The sequence below is a fragment of the Neofelis nebulosa genome, chromosome 8 (genome assembly GCF_028018385.1).
Source record: "Neofelis nebulosa isolate mNeoNeb1 chromosome 8, mNeoNeb1.pri, whole genome shotgun sequence".
Lineage (NCBI taxonomy): Eukaryota > Metazoa > Chordata > Mammalia > Carnivora > Felidae > Neofelis > Neofelis nebulosa.
In genome coordinates, this window is record NC_080789.1 from 45,588,290 (window position 1) to 45,612,825 (window position 24,536).

At 37.6% G+C, this 24,536-nt stretch overlaps 1 protein-coding gene across 1 annotated transcript in view; it reads right to left on the reverse strand.

Annotated features, from left to right (window-relative positions):
• TRHDE (thyrotropin releasing hormone degrading enzyme) overlaps nt 1-24,536 on the reverse strand; it is a 395,717-nt gene that overhangs the window by 362,959 nt on the left and 8,222 nt on the right. The window contains exon 2 of the mRNA XM_058742021.1: nt 17,962-18,235. Within this exon, the coding sequence (XP_058598004.1) occupies nt 17,962-18,235 (274 nt within the window). The remainder of the gene's footprint in view (nt 1-17,961; nt 18,236-24,536) is intronic.

A 24,536-nucleotide genomic window follows, 5' to 3' on the forward strand; every position in this document is an offset into this window, starting at 1 on the left:
CATTCTCTCATTCTCTCTCTCTCTCTCAAAAATAAATAAACATTAAAAAATAATTTTAAAAATACACAGAAGTAAAATTCCAACAAAATCTGAAGGATTAGAAATATTGACATTCCCATCACCAATAAGGGCCAAATATGGTTTATATCCAAATCTGAAGAATCTGAAAACTATAATTAGTAGGTTCATTGGAGGCAATAGAGGTAGTATATTAGACTATGTAATGGAAAATGTTTGTAGAACTAGACAGGACCTGTTTAAAATTTTAGCTCTAGCATCCACGAACTATGTAATGATGATCAAGTTTTTAAGCCCTTTGAGATTCCATTTCCTCACCTTAAAAATAGGGGAAATGATAGCAGCAAATCACACAGTTGCTTTTCACTGCTCCTGACACACGTTTGGTGTTCAATAGGGTCCAACGTTGTTACTGTATTTTAATGAAAATATTCTGTGGCAAGAACTGCTAGTTGTCTACCAATGTCCAATCTCTTTGTTTTTTTACTTTTAGAACCCCACATTTTCATTTCAACACATGGCTATATAGAATAGACTATATTTCCCAACATCCTTTGCACCTATGTGTAGCATGTAAGAAAGTTACGGTCAATGAAAATATTTTTTAATGCTTTATGTGTGACAGAATAACAAAAGATAATCCACATAGAGAACAAAGGAAGAAAACCTTTACTCCACGATCCTCATTCAGGAATATACATCAGAGCATTTCAATATAGTCTCAGTGCTGAGACCCTATGTCTGAAGGTTTAGATTCAGTGAGTCTAAAGTAGTGCCCAGAAATGTGAATCTGAAAAACAGTCACCGGGTGATTCAGATATGCGCCTATACTTTAAGAACCTCTGCTGTAGAACCTCCACAAAGTACCATACATCTAGAATATGAAAAGTAAATGAACTTCAGTCAAATAATACATTGGAAACTCTTCAAACTGAACAACATTCATGCTATTCTAAAACAGCCAAACGGGGGCGCCTGGGTGGCGCAGTCGGTTAAGCGTCCGACTTCAGCCAGGTCACGATCTCGCGGTCCGTGAGTTCGAGCCCTGCGCCAGGCTCTGGGCTGACGGCTCAGAGCCTGGACCCTGTTTCCGATTCTGTGTCTCCCTCTCTCTCTGCCCCTCCCCCGTTCATGCTCTGTCTCTCTCTGTCCCAAAAATAAATAAAAAACGTTGAAAAAAAAAAATCTAAAACAGCCAAACGATACCTGACTATAGAACACAGTATAAAAAGTTCCTTCTCATTTATCCTTTCTACATGATGAGTTTATTTTCTTTAATTATGAAAACTTTTGTTTCTTAATCCTTCTGTTTCCCACCCAGAACTTCAAATTCTCTAATAGCATATTCTAGATTTCTTCCCATTGCGTTTGTGTGCACATTTGCCTGCAGAAGTGGATATCGGATATCGGTAAGTGAAATGAGTCTTGACGAACCCTCTGTCACCTCTTGACAACGTCCAGGTTGGCTGCACACTTCCAGATGGAGTCACCTCCATAACTTCTATATAGTGTCATCAACCACCAAGTCATTCTTCTAAAGCAGTGATTCTCAAACAGTGGTAATTTGCCGGTACATTTGACAATATCTGGAGACATTTTGGGTTGTCACAACCAGGGAGGCAACTGGCATCTAGCAGGTAGAGTCCAGGCTGCTAAACATCTCATGATGCACAGGACAGACCCTCACAACTAGGAGCTATCCAGTCCAAAATCAACATTGTCAAGGTTGAGAAATTGTTCCAAAGGGTGTTGAAGGAACCCCTTCCCCTATAGATCTGTGCTTAGAATACCCAAAATACATTCTCTAAGAAGCATCTCACACCTAACTAGAAAATAATCTTCATGAATATAGAAACCATGTTTCTTGCACACATCCGTGTCTTCCCTGTAGAGTTCAATCTTAACATCTGTGAGATAGGACAGTGGAACAGTGAGGAACACAGGCTCTGTAGTCAGACCACCTGAGCCTGGATCCCCTGCTCAAGCATTTAATACTGTATTACAATGGATAAATTATACCATCTCACTGATCTACTTATCTCCTAATCTGTAGATTATAAAAAAATGTTGTGATGGAAACTTCCTAATTGCATTGTTATAAAGATTAAATTAGATAATCCATGCAAAATTCTTAAATCAGTATCTGAAAAATAATATAGGATTAATAAAATAGTGAATGAATGGTTTTTATGATGGTCCAACAGTGCAGAAAATCTCCTCTCTTCCATATTTTAACCTACATACCCTTTCCTCCACCCCTCCTTTAACCATAGCCTGATAACTAATAGGACATAACTTCACTTTTTATACGTAGACATAGATGATAGACATAGACACTTCTTCATTACTGGCTTAATTCTCCATGTCTTCAAATAACTTTCTCTCTCTGAGTTTTCCTGAGAGCAATTCTTCCATAAACCTAAGAAGAGTCCGTCTTCCCACAAATGACAGAACCACAGAAAAACATCCTTCACACACATCTCACCTCCTCTAATAATGAAGTTCTAAGTCACTTGCATGATTCTGGTAAGCACAAGAAAAATAAACATTACAAATTTTGCAACACTTTTCACAATGGCATTATGAGGGGGTGTTGAGATAAAATGACAATGCTTCTTGTCTTCCCCTATAAACAATCCTCCTTTGCAAACTATCTTTTTTAAGGTGTGCCCACAAAGGTTCCCAATTTAACCTTCTGTGCTCTTTCTCTCATCATCCCATCCAGCCTTCTCACTAGTGGGACACCAACTTACTCTCATCTATATAGATGGCCATGCACCGAGTGCCCTTCTGTGCCCGGCACTCTGATGCATACTTTGCTTCCATTATTTCTTTAAGCTTCTCAACAGCAGTAGAAAGCGTGTGTTGTTATTCCCATTCTACATAAGAAACTACAGTTCCAGCTAAGAAACCTGCCCTAGTAAATGGAGGAAATCCAAAATCCAACCCTAATAGCTAAATACCAATGCTATTTCCACTACCCTTTTTGCCCAGCCTTCACTTGACTCCTCTATGGTCTCCTAGAAAACACACATCATGTAGCAGAATCCTTTCACTCTCAGGTGATTCTTTTACACGGGACTATTTCACTCACTTGTTCTTCACGTGGCCTCTCCCTACGAGAAGGGAAGGTAAAAGGACTGCCTCGACCAGGAACATCTCTAATATTTCCACAGAGGCCCTTCTGATGGAATCTCTCATTTTGTAATGAATTACTGTGAAAAAAAAAAAAAAAAAAGCACTCTCCCATTCAGACAAAGTGATCCTGTTTCAAATGATTATTTTTCCCCATCTGAAATGCTAAGACACACTTCTGCATTAATTCTAGGCATGTGTGGAGATAACCTAACTTTCAGCCTGGCTTGCCATTTAAAAGATTTACATTTCATCAGAGAGACATGTATAATAAATTTGCCATATTAAAAAAAAACTCCGTATTTCTTCATTTTCTTTCACTGGCACAAGAGGAATGTGCAGTGTTAAGTTGGAGGGGAAGAAAGAATGAAATGCTTCACTCCGGCCAATCTTCAATCTGCATCCAGAACTCTACAGAAAAGAGTTAGAGAAGGTAAGAGAGTAAGGGAAAGAAAAAAGAGAAAAACTACCAGAAATGAGGGCATGGGACTGATGCACCTTCCCTCAGTCAAACCACCTAAAACTCTGAGGTTCTTTGATTCACTTTTATTTATTCCTTTGTCACCCAAACCAAGACACTCATTAAGACTGTTGGTTTTTCCTCTGGAAACATCTCATATCATCCATGCTTCAAATATTTACTGAGTGACTGCTATGAGCACAGAATTGTGCTATATACCATGGAATATATATATATATATATATATATATATATATATATATATATATACACACACACACACACACTATATATATGCTATACATATCATTTCTCCAAGTTGCTCCAGAATGTATGTCTATGTGTGTATGTGATTATAGGTATAACATAGTATAAGAGTGTGGTTTTCACCGACAACAGTTCTTCTCACAGATCTTGCAATCTAGTGAGAAAAGATGTGCAGAAAACAACAAAATGAATTCATTAGGACAATGATCCAAAGAGAATTACAATTGAAGGGCAATTACAGTTCAAAGAAGGGAAGGAATCTAGCTGGGCAATGCTTCATGAAGGAAATAAAACCTAAAACTGCCTAGAAGGACAGTTAAACTCTTGTGCTAGAAGAATTCTTTCCTGTTATACCAGTATTCTTGAAAATTATAATTCAGGAATTGAAGCACAGCATTTCATAGAGTGATGTTTAAGAAAAGTTTCATTGTCATGTAAAAAAGACATATGGACAGTCACTGTAGTTGCCTTTACCAGGTCTAAATCTTCATCACCCATGCTCAGTCATGGCCTTCTGGTAACCTTTCAAAACTACAGGCTTTCCCACCCTCTAAAATTTTGGGCACCTTCAAAGATGAAGATTTCTTTTTTTTTTTTAATTTATTTATTTTGAGAGAGACAGAGCATAAGTGGGGGAGGGTCAGAGAGAGGGAGAGAGAAAGGGTCCCAAGCAGGCTCTGTGCTACCAGCGCAGAGACCAATTCAGGGCTTGAACTCAAGAAACTGTGAGATCATGACCTGAGTAGGAACCAAGAATTGGATGCTTAACTGACAGAGCCACCCAGGGGCCCCAAAGATGAATATTTCTTAAACTTCATTGTAATCATACCACTTCCCTACCTTTTAGGGGGTCCTTATTTCTTCCCATTTCCAATCTAAACTGGTCTTTCTGGCCCCACTCTACCTATTTAATTTCACATCCTGCAATGCTATTTTGCATCTTCCTTGGGATCCATCCTACTTGAAGACAAGTTTGGGAGCTCAACTGACTGGGTCTGAATGCTGGCTCTGCTACCATGAACCACATAACCATGGGCAAGTTCAGCATTCCACCTCTTAGTGCCATACTTTCTTCATCTAGAAAATGGGAATAGTAATTAAATTAAATGATACTTAGAACAGTGCCCAGCAGCTGGTCAGTACTCCATATGGGATACTGTATTTATCTAATGTTTTTGCTTAAGGATATACTTTCCCCCTTCTTGATAATGTCATACATTTTTCCTTTGAAAAACTACCACTCTAGGGTGGTTCAATGGTTAAGCGTATGACTCTTGGTTTCAGCTCAGGTCATGATCTCACAGTTCACAGGTTCAAGCCACACATTAGGCTGTGGGGTGACAGTGTAGGACCTACTTGGGATTCTTTCTCTGCCTCTCTCTCTCTGCCCCTCTCCTGCTTTCTCTCTCACACACACTCTCTCTCTCTCTCTCTCAAAATAAATAAATAAAAACAAAAAAAATTTTTAAATAAAAGAAAAACTACCGCTCCCCAGATTCCATCTGCCCCTGATAGGTGTGTTGATGAAGGAACCCCAGTATTTACATCATCCCTGAAGGTGTGCACTCTAATCAGGTGATCTCTTTCCTGAGAATTTGAGGACTATAGCTAAAACAATCCAATAAAAGTTCCCCCAAGAAGATTCTTAATTGGTATGCCATCTAGTTCCTCAAAGCTATCTTTCCCAAGACCTAATTATTTAATTCTTCATTTCTCTGAGCTGTCCAGAATCTTACCATTGATTTTCTCTTTTGCCTAAGTTTTCCTGAGTGGCTTTCAGATATTTGCAACCAACTACCTAATATATTAATCTTCTCACTCTCAAGAAAACCCCATGGTCATTCCTTCTTTGAACACTCCCTTCATCTCACAAGGAAGGCTCTCTAATTTGCTTTCCACCTACCCATATCCACCCATCCCTCAAGACCCAATACTTTTCAATAATTATCTATGCCCTCATTGATATCCTATTCTGTTCTTCTTCAACATCTACTCTGTTCTTCTTCTACATCTAACATGCCACTGAATTTGCGTTTCCTTTATAAAATACTGCCTTGTGCCATCCATTGTATGGTAGTGTACTTACCTTGTCTCATCATTTGGCTTCTAAACCTTTTATAAATAAAATCTATATCTTATGCCTCGGTTTATATGTAGTATTTAACATGATGCTAAGTCCAAAGAAGACATTGAGTATCTATTAGCTTACTAATTAAAGTTAATCCAAAAAATTTAGAATTTTTCCTCTCCTTGTCACTCAAAACCCTACATCTAAAGTGAACTTATGAATTCAGCTCAGTCCATTCTCTTTGATCTCAATATGCCATAATTTTCCAAATATCAATAAATCATTATTGAACACAATTGCTCAATATAGATTTGCGAATGGATGAAAAAATGCTTTTCCATGATTTTAAGAAATATAGCAAGAAATAAATCATTTTCAGTACCATGTGAACAGTACATATGGGTAGTGATTGGTTTTAGGTATTTACCAGTTTCTCCCCAAATCAAACCTAATCAGAAAGCAGCATCTCATAGACTCAGTGAATTTCCTTTCTGCCATCTGGTCTGAAAAGGAAGTCAAGAAACATTAAGTAGGTGGCAGTGGCTAAGGACAGACAGTACAATTAGCACTTTGATGTCGTCTTCTACTCTGAATATTCAGTTTTATCTATCAAACTGAATACAAAGGCCTTACAGGCCTTCCTTTGATTCTTTAGCAAAGAATATTTCTCTTTATTTCTTGCAAGTTCCACCTCCAGAAATATTAGTACATCTTAACCAAATATCCCATTTAATCTTCCTGAAATTTGATTTTAAGTCCTATAAAGATCACTTGAATCTAAGTAACATCAACTTTTAGAATATGATTTTGTTTCATCATTTGTTTTGGACCATGGCTACCCAGAGATTCTTCTCTAGACTACAGCATATTTTGTGTCTGAAACTAGATGCAGAAGTTTGGCTATTTTTTCATGTCAGACACAATCTAAGTGATGGTACCTGTTTGCCCTACGTCCAATTACTGCCTGCTCCCTGATCCTTAGGAAAGTTGATCTAAACTGGCATGGCAACCTTGATCAAACAGGAAAACAGATCTTGGTCAGGTTAATAATGGAAAAAAGGAACTGAGAGTCTTTTAGTAATGATGATAAGACATTTTATATTATCCCCATGCTTTTACGGAAAGCTCCTGATAAGATCTGAAGCCCTCCCAAGCTCAAATCCTTTAATGGCTTCCTCTGCTTAAAGGATAAAATCAAAACTCCTTAACATGACATACAAATCTCTTCACGATCTGGACCCTGCATAAATCTCCAAACTCATCTCTTACCACTTCCCTCCTCAATATTACACAATATTCTGCCTACCTCTCTCAGATTATAAAGGCTGGGCCAAAACAGTCCTTTAAAGTAAAAGTCCTAAAGAACTAGAAGGAAAAAGAAGAGGGAAGATAAAAATAATGATAATAACGGTAATTAATCTGAAGTTAGAAGGAAAGTAGACAGCAAAGAAAAGAAAAACTCTTATATTATTAGATTATATGGTATTACTTGAATACATGGAGACCATATCTAAGAGATAATAGAATTGGTGGCCTCTGCCGTGAAAATCCCAGCAGGAAGACTGGGGCAAGGAAGATCACGGCCAAATCACCGCCCTCCTCTCTACCAAAGACAGAAGTGGACCTCGCTATGTACCATGCAGTCCATCACACACATTATCAAGAATAAACATACTACAACCATGGATACTCTACACTGACTATTCTGCTTTGTATGTTTGGTTTTTACTTCAAGCTCTTCCTTTAGCTTCTATTAGCCTCTTCACTATGTAGACTCTTAAACCTCAGGACAGTTGATAAATTGTGGATTGAATAACAAAACCCATTATCATCCATCATTGAATTTACCATCAGCCCAGGCCAGCCACCAGGGGATGGATATTTGCTGAGGCACACTCCACTACACCAACATCCCAATGGAAACTTTGGGGTAAGAGAGTTCTATAAGCTCCTCCATTAACTAAATTCTGCCTACTCAGTTCACTCCCTCTTCTGTTAACATGTCCCTTCAGTCTACCATTCCACCCTCTATGTAAGTAATTCTTCTTATCAACAGCTCTTTTCCTTTACACAAACCCCAGACACCCACCGCTTCTGCCCACATTCTTATCCTTATTTAGATCTGTTCTCATCAGAGTCTCAGAGCCTCAGAGCCTCAGAGCTAGAGAGAGACATGAGTACTTTCCTAGCTCCTCCACACACATATTTACACACTATTCCTCCACTTCCATAAAAAAAAAACTTCTCTTCTTTTGGAGTTCATGGCTTTCACTAATCCTTGTCCACACCTAGGCATCCAGGTGTTACTCACACTTTGAGAGTCTGAAACCCGGCATACAGTTTTCTTGCCTACATTCTCCAGGATTACCGTCAGTGTTCCTGATATTTGTTCCAATATGGCCTCACTGTTACCTAATCCCTGTTCCCTCAAGTGACTGTATCTTCAAATCCTCTTCATCCATCCAATTTTGCAATGGCAGGCTTAAAACCCCTCCAACTCATCCTGAAATCTGAAACACTTCTTTCTATCACAGATCATCTTTCTGTCTTACCCACTTTATCATTCCAGTCCTACTTTTCATTCTCATGGTGATCTCTATTTTTCAACTGTCCCAGTCCATTTTCCATGAATATCACTCCCATTGTGGGTTCTCTTGCCTTTCTGTATCTCTGGACACCATGGCCTGTGATCTCAACAACGCTTTTATTATCAATACCTTATTGTTACCCTCTTGACTGCTGGCTATGTGTGCCTCATCAGTCTCCCAGGCTGAATCTCCTCACATCTGCTTTCTCTATTCCTGTTCCTGGGTTTTTAAACTTGCAGAAAGGTACAAAACAGTATTGGCTATTTCCTCTACAAAGACAAGCCATTCAACATCAAGTAGCCATTGGCGACTGTATGGAAACATTTTTGTTCTCTTCCTCTAGATTCAGCAATCCTGTACCCAAAAATTAACTGCAGTAGGCTCTGCATAGTTGTATTGTGTTATCCATTCCTTAACTAGCACTATTAAAAACAGTCTACAATCACTGCATGCATTTCTTTATTCTACAGAACTTACCAGCTCTGTTCCTACCACACTAATGAAATTTAAGAGGTTCATCAATTAAATTATTTTCCTTTTTAAGTTCTCAAACTCCTTGGCTCTAATAAACTCCTGACCTAGCCACATAGCTTGCTGACAAGACTGCAGACCGAACTGGAATGACCCAAACTTGGCTCAAACATATCTCTCATTCAGCAGAGGTGAGCTGGGTGCTATAATCCCAAGACAGGCACCCATAAGGCAGCCAGCCTACATCCACCCAGCTGGCAAGCCCAGCTATCATCAGACACTCAACAGCAATCAGAGACTTTGCTTTCCTGATAGAGGACAGAGACAATCCCTGGTCTTTCAGTGTATAAAAGCCACCTCATTTCTCCTCCCCTGCACTAGATTCCCCAGAGCCTAGACTGCACTGGATTCAGTTCCCTGCTTGGCAGTAAATCTTTGCCCTCAGTACCCAACTCTCTTTATCAACACTTTTCACCTACATATTTCTACAGAGTTCCTAAAAACTAATGATATCTGTATTGTAAACTTTGCTATTTATATTTCAATTTTAGTAAAAATTACTTTTCACAAATTTTCATGTCTTACATATTAACCAGAAGATTTTGGAAAAACCTGACATTGTGACTTCTCTGAAAGGAGTTTACTCGTTTAGATGTTCAATGGACTTTCACTAAGTACCTATCATTTTCTACATACAATAGGAAGTGCTGAATCTTACAAAGATGAGTAAGATATGGCACCAGCCTTCAAAAAGTTCACAGTCTAGGGGCACCTGGGTGGCTCAGTCATTTAAGTGCCTGACTGTTGATTTCAGCTCAGGTCACGATCTCATGGTTCGTGAGTTTGAGCCCCACCTTGGGCTCTGTGCTAGCAGTGTGGGAGCCTGCTTGTTCTCTTTCTCTCTCTCTCTCAAAATAAATAAATAAACATTAAAAAAGGTTCACAGTCTAGAGGAGCAAAGAGGCTGGCAAAAAAATGACTATGAACAATGAGATAATGACTATAAGACATGAGTTTACAAAATATTCAAGGAGTAGAGAAGGGAAGATGACTATCTCTTGTTGCGGTCATCAGGAAGCCTCTATATATATCCCTAAATTTACTGTAATCCAACTCTTTTGTTGTTACTATTTCTTTTTCTTTCTCTATGGACACTTATTACATAATATTCATAATGCAATCTAAACAGAATGTTTAATGACAAAATGACTCCTACTATTTATATGAATTTTTTTAACTGGAATATATGCTTACAGCATATTAACTTACACTTGCACTTTTCTTGTTAAAATGAGACATAAGTTTTACTTTCTTCTTTCTTTTTTTTTATTTACATAGGCTTCACACCCAGCATGGAACCCAATGTGGGGCTTGAACACATGATCCTGGGATCAAGAGTTGGATGCTTAACCAACTAAGTCACTGAGGTGCCCCAAGCTTTATTTTTCAGTAGGAAACTACACAGAATGATTCCATGTTTTAAGTGTGTATATACAATATAATCCCTAGAATTCTAGAATCAGAAACGTCCATATGTATGTATGTGTATACTTTCCTGGGTGTAGATATTTATAATATACATCACTACTGTAAATTTTGTGTATCCTTCCTGCTGTAGTCAGTCCACACAATAATACTAAAAAATATGTTTGTGGCACTTGTAGATTTTTCCCAGCATCTGTTCTCTACAAACTCTTTTTTGCAAGATGCCCTCCCATTCATGAGGTGAAGCAGAAGATGCCATGTTCCTATGATATGACTCCACATGTCCACTCTCTAGACACAGTTATCACATATGATCACATGACTCAAACAGGGGCAATTAATAACAGTCCCTATGAGTTTGGGAATTTGTAAAGTTCACTTTCCCTCTTGGGTCCTCCATAGCAATATGCGAAACTTGGGAACTTTTGGCTGCAATATTACACCCCAGTAATCAAAGAACAGAAGAAGTCTGTCCACAGAGAGTAAAGCAAAGCAGAAGAAGCGCTGATGAGGACCTGCCATAGGATCCCCAAGATTCCCACAGTGCTCCAATCCCAGGTCTATTCCCTGGGATGCCTTCAGATATCCCAATACCCTTCTAATACATGTTACTTTTTTCTTAAGCTCACATTGAGTTTTTATAACTTGATAATTAAAGAATGCTGACAAATAAAAATTTATATATCCAGTTATAATATGATGAACACATCATTTGGGCAGTGTAAATTGTGCATCTAAGAGACTGGCCAACAAAAATGAAAACTCTCATTAGTTGTCATAGCCAGTTCAGAATACATTGAGAATCTGGAGGACAGAAACTATGGAGTTTTTATTACCTTAAACCTTAAAGTCATTCTTGAGTCTTTGCTCTCCTGGTTCCCCAGTGTTTCCTTTTTCCTATCTTTTGTCCCTCACCAAATCCTATCAAGTCTTCCTTCAAACTGCCTTTCATATCTACACTATCCTATCCATTTATAACTACTCTAGCCCAGAGTTTCTTAGGGAAATGGGCCCCCAACCCCAGTCTCTTTGCGTCCACATATTTTGCATGTTTTCCTCAGGCAGATTATAAAAATTATACATGTCATGACTCCAGCTTTTAAATTTTCAGTAGCTCTTTAAAAAAATTATTTGTTTTGAGAGAGACACGAGCAGAGGGGGGAGGTTCAGAGAAAGAAGGGGACAAAGGATCCAAAGCAGGCTCTGCACTGACGGCAGAGAGACCGATGTGGGGCTCAAACTCACGAACTGCAAATCATGAACTGAGCCAGTCAGATGCTCAACCGACTAAGCCACCCAGGCACCCCTTAAATTTTCAGCAGCTCTTATTGTTAACTGAACAAATCTTAAAACTTAGCCAGGCATCAAGCTCTTTCACAGTCTAGTTTCCATCTACCTCTCAAATTTATATATCCCTACTCCCTTCTAGGACTTCTGAATATATCATCAATTTAATTGTCATCATCAGAGTAAAATGTGTCAGGCACTGTGCTTATGACTTTATAAACATAATCTTCTGAAATACATATAACAACTGTGATGGTTTCAAATTAGCCTGCAAATTCTCTGGCACTACTCCCATTGAAAGATGGAGTCTATATTCTCCTTGCTAGAATCTGAGCCAACTTAAGTTTGTCACTAAGTCAGTGCACTAAAAGTAACACTGTTTAACTTCTTAGGCTGGGTAAGATAGCTTCCCCCTTGTTAAAAGGAAGAGGAAAAAAAAAAAGATGGTGGCTAATACAATCTATGTAACCACTTACAATGAGGTGAACAGGCAGTGCAAATCTCTTGGTACATTCACCTTTGGAGGCCTGAATCACCAGTAACAAGTTTGACAACATTAGGCCACCATGCTGCTAGGTGGCTCAGATCACATGGAGAGACCACTCACAGATGCTCCAGAGGAGAGCCCCCACTGAGGGCCCAGAAACAGTGAACATCAAGTAAATAGACACTCAGTAAAGATGCCCCCTGATGATTCTGGCCCACGGCTGCCAAGTCACTCCTGCCATCAAGCCCTTCCAGCTGAGACCCTGCAGAGTAGAGAGGAGTCCTTTACTGCTCTGTACTGTCCATACTTAAGACCCCAAGAATCCATGGCCATAAGAACTGGTTATTTTTTCATTGCTAAGTTTCAAAGTGATTTCTAATTTAGCTATATCAGTTGGGACCAATTTTAGTACCTGAAAGTAGGGCACTGCCATAGCAAAAGACTTAAAACATGTGGCACTGGCTGTGGGACTGGGCTGTGAATAAAAGTGAAAGATCCTTGAGAGTATCCTGCCACAGAAGCTTTATGACTTTTAAGGAAGGTGTTGGTGACAGCTTGAAGGATGTTAAGGCAAATGGTATTGGAAGCTAAAGGAAAGGGGGCCTCTGTTATGCAGTAGAAGAAACTCTGGCAACACTGCTACCTGTGATGCTACAGAAAATAAGAAATATAACTATTGAACTATATTTTCTAGCTAAGAAGACTTTCAACCAAAAAGTGCCACCAGCTTCTTCTCCCTGGCCATAAAAAATCCAAACCTGGAGAGATGAGCTTAAGAACAAACTGTCTAGTTTCCAAGTAAAATGTGGAATAGGAAAGAGCTAGGACTTACTGAGCTTGAAATTAGAACTCTTTCTCCTTCTCGGCTTCTCCAGATGGTGAAAGATTCTCAAAGTAAGAAATGGACTCAGGGCGGGGCGGGGGGGGGGGGGGGTGGGTGATGGAAATACAGGTCACTTTTAGCAAAATGTGATCTAAAGATGAAGCCAAGGATGCAATTTCAGGAACTGTTAAGATGTCAGATACTTTTAAAGTGATGCTCCTCAGACCTTTTCAAAAAGACAAAAGTCTTAAACTTTTTTTTAAGTTTATTTATTTATTTTGAGAATGAGAGAGAGCACACACACACACATGCGCACACAGACACACACACGCACTCAGCTCAGTGTGGAGCCTGACGCAGGGCTCCATTCCATGACCATGAGATCATGACCTGAGTCGAAATCAAGAGTTGATGACTCAACCGACTGAGACACCCAGCTGCTCCAAAACAAATGTTTTCTAAGGACCTTAAGTGTGTTCCTTATAAACCTTTGTTCAGTAATAGAGCATCCAAGAATGTTATGAGAATTATTCTGCAAAGCCTCACAGTAAACAAAGGCTCATATTAAAGAGACCTGTGGTATAGTTTTGTCTAATGGAATAGATATAACTTGATACACAATAAGTCAAGTTTTAAAAAAATAATTATACCTTTTTTGACTTTTTGACTTTCTTTTGACAAAAGAAAAATAGGCCTTTGGACCCCCAGCTTTTTGCCGATAGGAAGCAAGCTGAGAAAGCTATTCAATTTCGAACACAAACTAATTTTTCATTTAAAAAGAAAAGATGCCTTAAAAAGCAAAACTGAGAGTCCAAATGATGGGCCAACTTCCAAGAAGGACAATTCAGCATTGAGTCATAATTTTAAAATTGCCAACATGTTCCCAATTGGATTTCAGAACTGCTATGGACCAGCAACTGCTATGTCCTCCCATTTTCTCCATTCTTGGATGGAAAGTTCTATTGAAATAATAATATTCCCATCTTACCATTGTCTGTTGGGGGAGAGAAGATAGATAACATGTCTCTTTAGTAAACAGATCTTCAGAGCAAGAGGAACCATGCACAAGAAACCAAACCCCAATAGTCTCATCTACACCTAGACCTAAATTAGCTGCTGAGATCCTGGACCTCAGACTTTAGACTAATAATGTAATGCAATGAGTGATTGCATTTTGTATGTGGGATGAATATAAATAATTTGTGGTCAGAGAGAAGACTTCACTGATTTTAAACTATGTCTACAAATGCTCTGACATTCCCTATCAAGAAGTGGGATATATGCCCTCTTCTAGCAAATCAGAGCCATCCTTAGTGGCTTACTTGTAACCATTAGAATGCAGCAGAAGTTCTGATGTTTATGACCATAATAACCATACACTATTTTCCATAGATATCCTGTACATATCCCTACCTCTTTGTCTTTTCTTAGTTAACATTTCCTACCAAGGATTATATGCACACATCATCTGCTTCTCTAAGACCAAACCTTTATTCAGAGTCATATTAAATCCTATCTCCTCTATGAAGCACATCATTAGACTCCAACCTTAGCAATTTCTCCCTCTTCTCAATGGTCTTGAACTTATTTTCTGCAACTTTCCTTTCACAGTTAGTGAATGCCAGTATCACTAGTTCACAATTAGATGATTTATTGCTTTTCTGACACATATTCCTTGGCTAGTCTCTTGAATTATGCCCCTAGACAAGGGTTGAAACTCCAAATGCCTACAGAATGAAAGCAGGTAATCTATGATAGTGAAATTGACACAATGCAAAAGAACAAAAGTGGTCTGGATTAGGTTACACTGGAAAGCAAATGTGCCATGTAAATGAGTCAGCCACCATCCAGGTACAGCACATCGATTTTCTTCAAAACAAATATTACTACCTGACACACATTTATTTGTTTATTGTCACTCTCTCCATATTAGGATGCAAGTTCCCTGAGAGTAGGAACTTTGTTGCTTTGTTTGCTGCTATATCACCAAAGCCTAGAACACTGAGTCTAGACTACCTGACAATCAGTAAATATTTGCTGAAGGAATAAATGAGTGAACCATTATTGCCAAGTGGGAAGGGAGCCCAATGTCACAAGATCTTGCCATTGTTCAAAAGAAGCCAGAAGCAATTTTATGTGCAATCTCTCTACTTCTAAATTTCAACAATTAATTACAGAAATACTAAGGCATTTTGGAGATGGGTAAGCAAAGTACGTCCACCAGTTTGGATTCCATCTGAAAGATGCACATGTGACCATTGTACTAGAAAGATCTTAAGAGTCTTTTACCCTTCTAATTACTTAGGATAGTGCCTTGCAAAATGCAGACAACTTGAGAAGCAAATGATGATGCTTCAAATATCACACTTCAGGCACTGTTAGGATTCAGCTGTAAATTATTAAGATGCTACTCAAATTACTCTTTCATATCTCAAAGAAAACTGCATCAGCTTCTGATCCAAAATGACCACGTGGACTTCACATGAGTATTCCACACTCAAGATCTTAAGGCTAAACTTCACTCCTTCCAGCTGTTAAGAGTTCAGAAATGTGATGTGCTTATTTTCCTTCATGCAGTGAAGATAAAATAAACTGGATATCCAAGGGGTGACAGGAAAAAAAGAAGCAGGTTTTAAACTGTATTTCCACAGTTGATAAATAAGGGTTCCCAGGGGCAATTTTGTTTTCCTTTTTATTATCCTTAGTATTTTTAGATTCTACAATCTAAAATTTTATTTCAGTTGACCTTTTCATGCTCTCTGGTAGCATGTTTTATCTTTTCTACATAAAAATTATTAAGTAGGAATTTTAAAATGTTTACTAATTACTTGGATTCTTAACTCTAATAAAAGTCACATCTAAATAATTAGAGTGTGTCTGGTTTTAAATATGGGTCACTTAGCAACAAGCTTAATTGTGTAGGGCTGAGAATACTTTTAAGATGCTTTAAAGAAAACATACTGGAAAAAAAACAGTTCCAGTATGCCCTGTGCTGCAAGCTGATGCACAGCAAGCCAATCATCAACTTTTGAAGACGTCAAAGTAAACGAGATGTCTTGGTGTTCCTTTTCTGTGTGTGGTCCAACACGAACAGCCTTGAAGGAGTCATCAACAAACATCAGAGGAACTCAACATAACAAATGAGTATAAATCCAAAAGAGTAAAATGTCTTCTGGCCCTCCAGAGCCAGCATTTAGGACCTAATTTTAATGATTATGTAGATTAATTCACCATACGCAGCTCTTCAATAATGGCATTAATTTTTTATGCAGGCTGATTTTATTTTTTAAACAGGTTCCACAGTGATGTATATTTAAAATAACCCTGAGAAAAATTTATTTATATAAACCCATTTTTCAAAGTTTAGGTTGTTATAGACCTATGAACTTCTTACAGAATAAGAGTATAGATTTCTATTCACCTCTTTTGTTACATTTAAGCAACACTGAATACAATGGCCAGTGGATGGGGAGAATCATTGCTTGGATTCTTTCACAGACATACAGCTGAAATGATGAAACAGAGTTCCTAAAGCACAAGGAGGGAAAGCCCAAAATTTGGGATCAGACCAACAAAAGTTTGTCTTACAGCTCTACCACTTGTTTAATTTTTGACTCTGGGCAAGCTACTTAATCTCTTTAAACCCCAATTTACTTTATTCATCCAGAAAAAGAGAATCATAATACCTTGCTTTAGGGGTGACATAAAAATTAAAACAGATGCATATTTATCATGTAAGCCATTGAAATGAGGAGGAAGTTTTTAACTCAGCATGGCCTGACCTGGCCTGACTAGTGCAACACAATAGTATGCAAAAAACACTTAGAACACCATGCTATCACAAATGATAGTTATCACGCAGAGTCCAATTGATTCCTTTTATAAGTTAAGTGCAGAGCATGAATTTTCTAGGTTTCCTATATATCATGCTCCCCTAAGAATGTATTTCTATACACTTGGGTGTTACAGGCTAAGAGAAGCTTTATACCCTACAGAAATTCTAGCACATTGGCAGAAGAATTCATGTACAAAATATTCACTGAGCATTGTTGTTAATATTTAAAAACCAGAAACATTAAAACGTTTATCTACAGGAGGATGACAAATTTTGATATCCTCATTCAAACAATCTATTCAGATAAACCACAAAAACATAACTTTAGGTAAAAACTAAAATGAAATAAAAATAAGTTGCAGAACTATGTATAATATAAACCACTTATATGAAATTGTAAAGCATTGCATCCATATATAGAGAAATATATATACATACTTGATAATCGTATGGTAACATGCACAGAAATGGCAAACATCAAACTCAGGACAGTAGATATCTCTAAGGGAGGAGGCAAGGCAATGAGATCAGGCAGGTGTACACAGAGGACTTCAACTCTATCCAAAGTGTTTTACTTTCTCAAAAACTAAATAAGACTAGAGCAAAGATGGTAAAATGTTCAGATACTCTAGAGCCAGCAAGTAGGCATGTGGAGTTTATTATATTATTCTTTCCATTTTCTGGATATTTGAAATATTTCACAATAAAAGGCAGCAAGACTCCCAGTCATATAAGTAAAGACAAGCAACTTCCCAAAAACAAATAACAGATGTTTCAGAAATACTCAGAAGATGAAGAGGGACAGGGATGGTGGAGGTGGGAGAGGTGGTAAACGGGATAAAAAGGGCTGGGTATGGAAGAGACAGTCCTCTCTGACTCTTTGAAAGCAGGAAGATAATTTACCCCTAACGGTTAACGAAAGAATTCAGCTACATAAGATTTAAAGAGGATAAAAATGATTAACTGTTAATCCAGAAATCAGATTACTATACAGTGTATACAGTATCTAAAAACATATTTAAGTTTAAAATACTTACTGCAACCCCACTCTTGGTGGTAGTTTCTTTGTATGTGAAGTTGCAAATTGCCCAGGCTAAATAATATGTAGACATGAGAGGGGTCTGTGAAAAGTGATCCGTAACCCATCCATCTTCCTCAAACACGGAAGTTTCCACTGGCATATTGGATAAAGATAAATAGGTTGCTTGATGCTTGATGCTAATTTTGAAAGTAGCCTTGTATATTGGCTCATCAAAACAAGGAAATGCCTTTCTGGCATGTGTAGGCGAAAACTGAGTAACACCAAGGAACCTGGAAAAAAGAAAATGACATTCTCAATTACATTTATGGCTTGAGTTAAGTTATGCCCATTTCACATGCTTCTGCTGATAAAATAATATATTTTTGCCAAATCACAAGTTCTGAACTGAAGTTCATGAATAGCATGAAAGTACAATTCATGTATATTTCCCCAACAATAAAATTCCTTCAGGGAAGTTTTTGTCTCAGTTGAGATACATTCTCCAAACCCAGACCAGTGCTTACTAGACAAAATATGACACTTTACAGAAAAACAACTCGTTGCCATCACATTGAAAAATACTTGGAACTAATGGTTCTTCTTTTTAGTATGCCCCCCATTTTCTCTTCTAAAGCTGTATAAGTAAAGACAGTAAAACCAAAATCTGATGTTGTCATCAGATACATGTAGAACAGACCATCAGTGGGAAACATCTGTGCCCTCAAACTTCAGCAAGACACGATCTGATTTTGTAAGAACTTTGAAACCTGACAAAAGTTGGTTGAAATTCTGGCCTCACAACATTCTCAGCTGTATCATCCTGGATGATTACTAAATTTCCCTAAGGTATAGGTGTTCATCGCTTGAAAGGAAATAATCAAACATAACTTTTAAAAAATATTGTAAAGTGTGCAATATTTTTTACAGGAGAAGCGTGTAAAGCATCTATCACTGTAAAAGATGAAGAGCAACCATCAGATAGCTAATAAATGGCAGCCAGCCAATAAGTGATATTGATTCACAATATCTTTAACTTTACTTGAGCCTTTTGACACGTGTTTATATTGAATGACCCAGAGAATATTAGTTTTTACTACCCATATATTTATTACATAAATTATAACTTTGATATTATGTTAATATAATACAAATTAATATAATAAATATAAACATGTCAATGTGTGCTCATGTGTATATATCTATATAAATGTTTATAAATCTTTAAGTTTTCAGATCTAGCTGCAAAGTTGCATCTCATTAAAACTCTAGCTAGAAACACCCTCTACATTCTTTCAGTTATAGTTACAAACTAAGAACCTTAAGGAAACCTTTTTTTTAAAAAAAGGAGACCATTATTTATGAAAACATTCATGACATGAGTCAATTAAACTTTTCTGATAATACTAGTTATAAAACTCGATATAAGGCAATTAAATATCAGACTTCATAAAACATTACTAAGTGGAAAATGGAAAAAAGAGTCTCTTTAACAAATGGTACTGGGACGGGCTCTGTGCTGGCAGCTCAGAGCCTGGAGCCTGCTTCAAACTGTGTCTCCCTCTCTCTCTGCTCCTCCCCGGCTCAGGCTCCGTCTCTCTCTCCTTCAAAAATAAACAAAAACATTAAAAAAAAAATGGTACTGGGAGAACTGGACAGCAACACGCAGAAGAATGAAACTAGACCACTTTCTTACACTATTTACAAAAATAAACTCAAAATGGATGAAGGACCTGAATGTGAGACAGGAAACCATCAAAACCCTAGAGGAGAAAGCAGGAAAAAACCTCTTTGACCTCAGCCACAGCAATTTCTTACTCGACACATCTCCAAAGGCAAGGGAATTAAAATCAAAAATGAACTATTGGGACCTCATCAAGATAAAAGGCTTCTGCACTGCAAAGGAAACAATCAACAAAACTAAAAGGTAACTGATGGAACAGGAAAAGATATTTGCAAATGACATATCAGATACAGGGATAGTATCCAAAACCTATAAAGAACTCAACAAACTCCATACCCAAAAAACAAATAATCCAGTGAAGAAATGGGCAGAAGGCATGAATAGACACTCTTCCAAAGAAGACATCCAGAAGGCCAACAGACATACGAAACGATGTTCAACATCACTCCTCATCAGGGAAATACAAATCAAAACCAAACTGAGATATCACCTCATACCATCAGAGTGGCTGAAATGAACAAATCAGAAGATTATAGATGCTGGCGAGAATGTGGGGAAATGGGAACCTTCCTGCACTGTTAGTGGGAATGCAAACTGGTGCTGCAGAGGTTCCTCAAAAAATTAAAAATATAACTACCCTATGACCCAGCAATACCACTGCTAGGAATTTACCCAAGGGATACAGCAGTGCTGATACATAGGGGCACATGAACCCCAATGTTTATAGCAGCAATAATAGCCAAATTATGGAAAAGACCTCAATGTCCATCAACTGATGAATGGATAAAGAAGATGTGGTTTATATACACAATGGAATACTACTTGGCAGTGAGAAAGAATGACATCTGGCCATTTGCAGTAATGTGGATGGAACTGGAAGGTATTATGTGAAGTGACATAAGTCAGGAAGAGAAAGAAAGATACCTTATGTTTTCACTCATATGTTGATCTTGAGAAACTTAACAGAAGACCATGGGGGAAAGGAAGGGGAAAAAAATTTACAGAGAGGGAGAGAGGCAAACCATAAGAGACTCTTGGATACTGAGAATGAACTGAGGGTTGATGGAGGTGAGGGTGAGAGGGGAAAGTGGGTGATGGACATTGAGGAGGGCACTTGTTGGGATGAGCACTTGGTGTTGTATGGAAACCAATTTGACAATAAATTATATTAAAAAAACAAAAAATAAATAAAAATAAAAGGCTCTTTCCTGAGGTGACTGGGTGGCTCAGTCAATTAAGCATCCAACTTCAGCTCAGGTCATGATCTCACAGTTCATGAGTTCAAGCCTCACATTGGGATCTCTGCTGACAGCTCAGAGCCTGGAGCCTGCTTTGAATTCTGTGTGTCCCTCTCTTTCTCTGCCCCTCTCCTGCTCATGCTCTCTCTCTTGCTCTCGCTCTCTCTCTCTCTCTCTCTCTCTCTTTCTCTCTCTCTCTCTCTCTCTCTCTCTCTCAAATAAATAAATAAATAAACATTAAAATATATATATAAAAGGCCCTTTCCCCTACAAGTAATTCTGCCACCACTCCTCTCTCCATCATCCACAGTGTTCATGGTTAATCTAACATGGCTCACTTTCCCACTGAACCCAAACTTGGCCTCAGAAGTATTCTTAGCATAGCACTTGAGGCAGCTACTACCAATTAATAGGCGTTGATATGTGCATTGAATCTTATTGGCTATCCCTAGCTCAACCATCAGATGTAAAAGTTCATACCATTTTAACATGATGAAGCTTACATTTATCATTGAGAGCCTACTTTTTTAAAACTTAGTTTTGAAATGGAGAAAAATAAGACATTTTCAAGATGAATTGTATACTTACTCTCAGAGAGAGGATTCTTGGGAGTTAGCTTGGGAGCAGTACTGGGCTACTGCATAGCAAGCTTGGGTAATGCCTGAGCCTATTTTTTTCATTAGTAGAAGGAAAATAATAATGCTTTCTAGGCCTTCCTTCCAAAGCTGTCGAGATGATAAAATGATATAATATATGGGAAAGTCTTAACTACAAATCTTCAGATGAATATAAGGTTAAAGTTGGAAGCAATCTTAGAAACAAATTGTCCAGCTCTCATAAATTTCTAAAATGAAAAAGTAGTTCCAATAGGGTTAAGTGATTTGTCCACAGTTTATACTGGCAATTAGTACAAAGCTGTGTCTAGCAGTCACATTTTCTGCATCTCAGTAAGAAGTAATTGTATTTCAAGAAGAGTAAAATGAATCATTAGCTGTAATTTATAAACAATGTTTTAATTCGACTTTTGGTAACAAAGGTTCTTCTTTCCAAATTTGCCGGTACCATGGTAGTATTTTTCCTTATGATTTTCTTTTGACAGTAATAGTTTTGTTTAATGAAATGTCACTACCTTTTAGTTAACATGTACCCATTTACAATTTCTCTCCACATGCTTTTGTCTTACCTAATGTTCTTGTATCTCATCTTTCCATCTTATTAATTGAAATATCCACTGAGCTTGATATTTCTCTCCTGAGCTGTTTAAAATTTACCTACAGGATTTCATATACAAGGAAAAAGTGTTCCTTTTTAACTTTCAAGTATCTGAGGACTCCAATTCCACCACCGAACAAATAGATGTGGTCTGCTGTGTATGAGCTTTTCACTATATTAAGTACGTGGTAGGATTTTTAAAAAAATATAACTGTTTTTGTCCTTAAGGTCTTTTCAATCTAACTGAAAAGAAAAAATATATACATATACATAAAAACACAAGTAACAACATTGGGGGTAAAGTTCTACAAGAGTTCAACAGAGGGGATGCTATTAGAATGTATTAGTCATTAAGTAAAAATCAAAGGTGTGTTTGGCATTAAGCAATTAATGGGTAGGAATTTATTAGATGTAGAAGATTAAATACTCTGGGTTAATGAGAAATTAATAAACCAAATATTTATACAGAAGAATCATGTTGTGCAGCCTCTTTTTGCCTTACGTAGTATGTAAATATGTTAGTAAAGCTAGCATTTTAAATCACTGATTCTCAGGGTTGAAAGGGATATAAAGATCATCTAGTGACTTTTTCTGCAATTAATATTCTTAATGAATTCACACACGCAGTATATATCTATGCACAGAGGGCCACCATATATTCTGATAATGTCTAAATGAGGAAATACCAATTTCACAGTCTGGCAACTGAGGACGATTGCAATGGAATTTCAATTCAGTATTTAGGAAATCAAAAGAAGTCCCTTGATGGAGAAGAACAGTTGGATGAGATTACTTTTAGGTCTTTTCCAAGCTCAAGATCCTATAACTGTACAATATTCAGAAATAAAATATTCTCTCTATTTGATGAGATTTTTTAATAGTAAATTACACTACCACTAAATAGCTTTTTACTGCAAGCTCTATAATGCATTTGCTTCTCTTAATCATCATTCTTGACTATTCAATACTGAAGAGAAAAAGATAAATATATATGCATCATTCCCTCGGGGAGTTTATACTCTAATAAAAGAAATTAAACAAATACCTAAACTGGCGTTCTACAAAAAGCCATGAAAAAGAAGGAAAACGTACGAAGAACTTACATTCTCCTGAAGCAAGGCTTCTCAATCTTGGAACTACTGACATTTAAGGTTGGATAATTATTCTTTGTGGGGGGCTGTCCTCTGCACTTTAAGATGTTGAACAGCATCCAGGGCCTCTACCACTAGATGCCAGTGGCATTTCCCACCCAGCTGTGACAACCAAAACATATCCAGGCACAGCAACTGTATTGTACCCTAGCGTTGGGGCGGGGGGGGGGGGGGGGGGGGGCACAAAATTTACCCAGTTGAGAACTACTGGCCTTAAGAATTGAAGAGGCTTTATGGAGGAAGAAGCCTAAGAATTGATCTTAAAGCCTGGGTAGTGTTTTAAAGGTCAGAAGCAGATGACGAAGTCAGCAAGTCGACTGTAAGTAGCACAGAAATAAGCCTTTAAAAAAGTATCGACTCACTTATTAAGTTAGTGCGCTGTCTGTTCTCTCACAGATTCTCATTTTATCAGGACTCAGTATTTCTGGTCCATCTCTAACACCCCTCTCACCCTTGATATTCTCCTGTCTAACAAAGAGACCTAGTTCAAGGCTCAGTACCCTCAACAGGCAACAGGTTCTGCTGGATTTCAAAAAAAATAGAATTCTGTCTTCATTGTATGTATTTTAGGGTTGCCTTCGACTGGTGGAAGGGGCACTTCTCTTCTGCTTACTGACATTAAAAACAGCAGAGAGGCCTCTAAAGAAGGTGACTGGAGTAGAAAATAATGAATTTGGGTTTTGAGTAAATTCGAAGTAAGTTTGAGTTGGTAGCAGGACACCAGATAGAAGTACAAAAAATTAATTAAAAATAGAAAAAATTGTAATATACAGTATGGATCCAAAATACATATGCAAATGCAGCAAGAAGTAATATAAAACAGCAGGAGGCAGAAGGTAATAGGGACAAGTAGTTCGTTTTCGGTTTTTCTCCTGCTTCTTTAAACAAAATCATTTTCATCTTTTAATGAATCTCTCTATTACCATGAAAAATTCCACTTCCAAAAGTGACATCTAGAAGTGTCATTCCAAGAATGCCACTTTAGCATAACGAGGAAAACGTAAATAATATACTTGTATTTTAATTCTCTTCTATCTAAAATAAATTACTTTATTTCTTAACAACTTGTCTATTTGACATTTTGGTTGAGCTGAGGAGGGCATAGAGCTCTGTGTTGTTTCTGAAGGATACAGAGAATTGATTTCTTCTTATTTCTGCGGAAGTTCACTAGGCAAGCTACTTGTGTCAAGTCATTATGATAAGATTCAGCAGAAGTAATGCATTAACGTTGGCTGATATTGCCAACAAATTACTGTATGTGATACAAAACAATTTCTGTTCCATTATTTTCAGTTTGCCTTTTCATAAA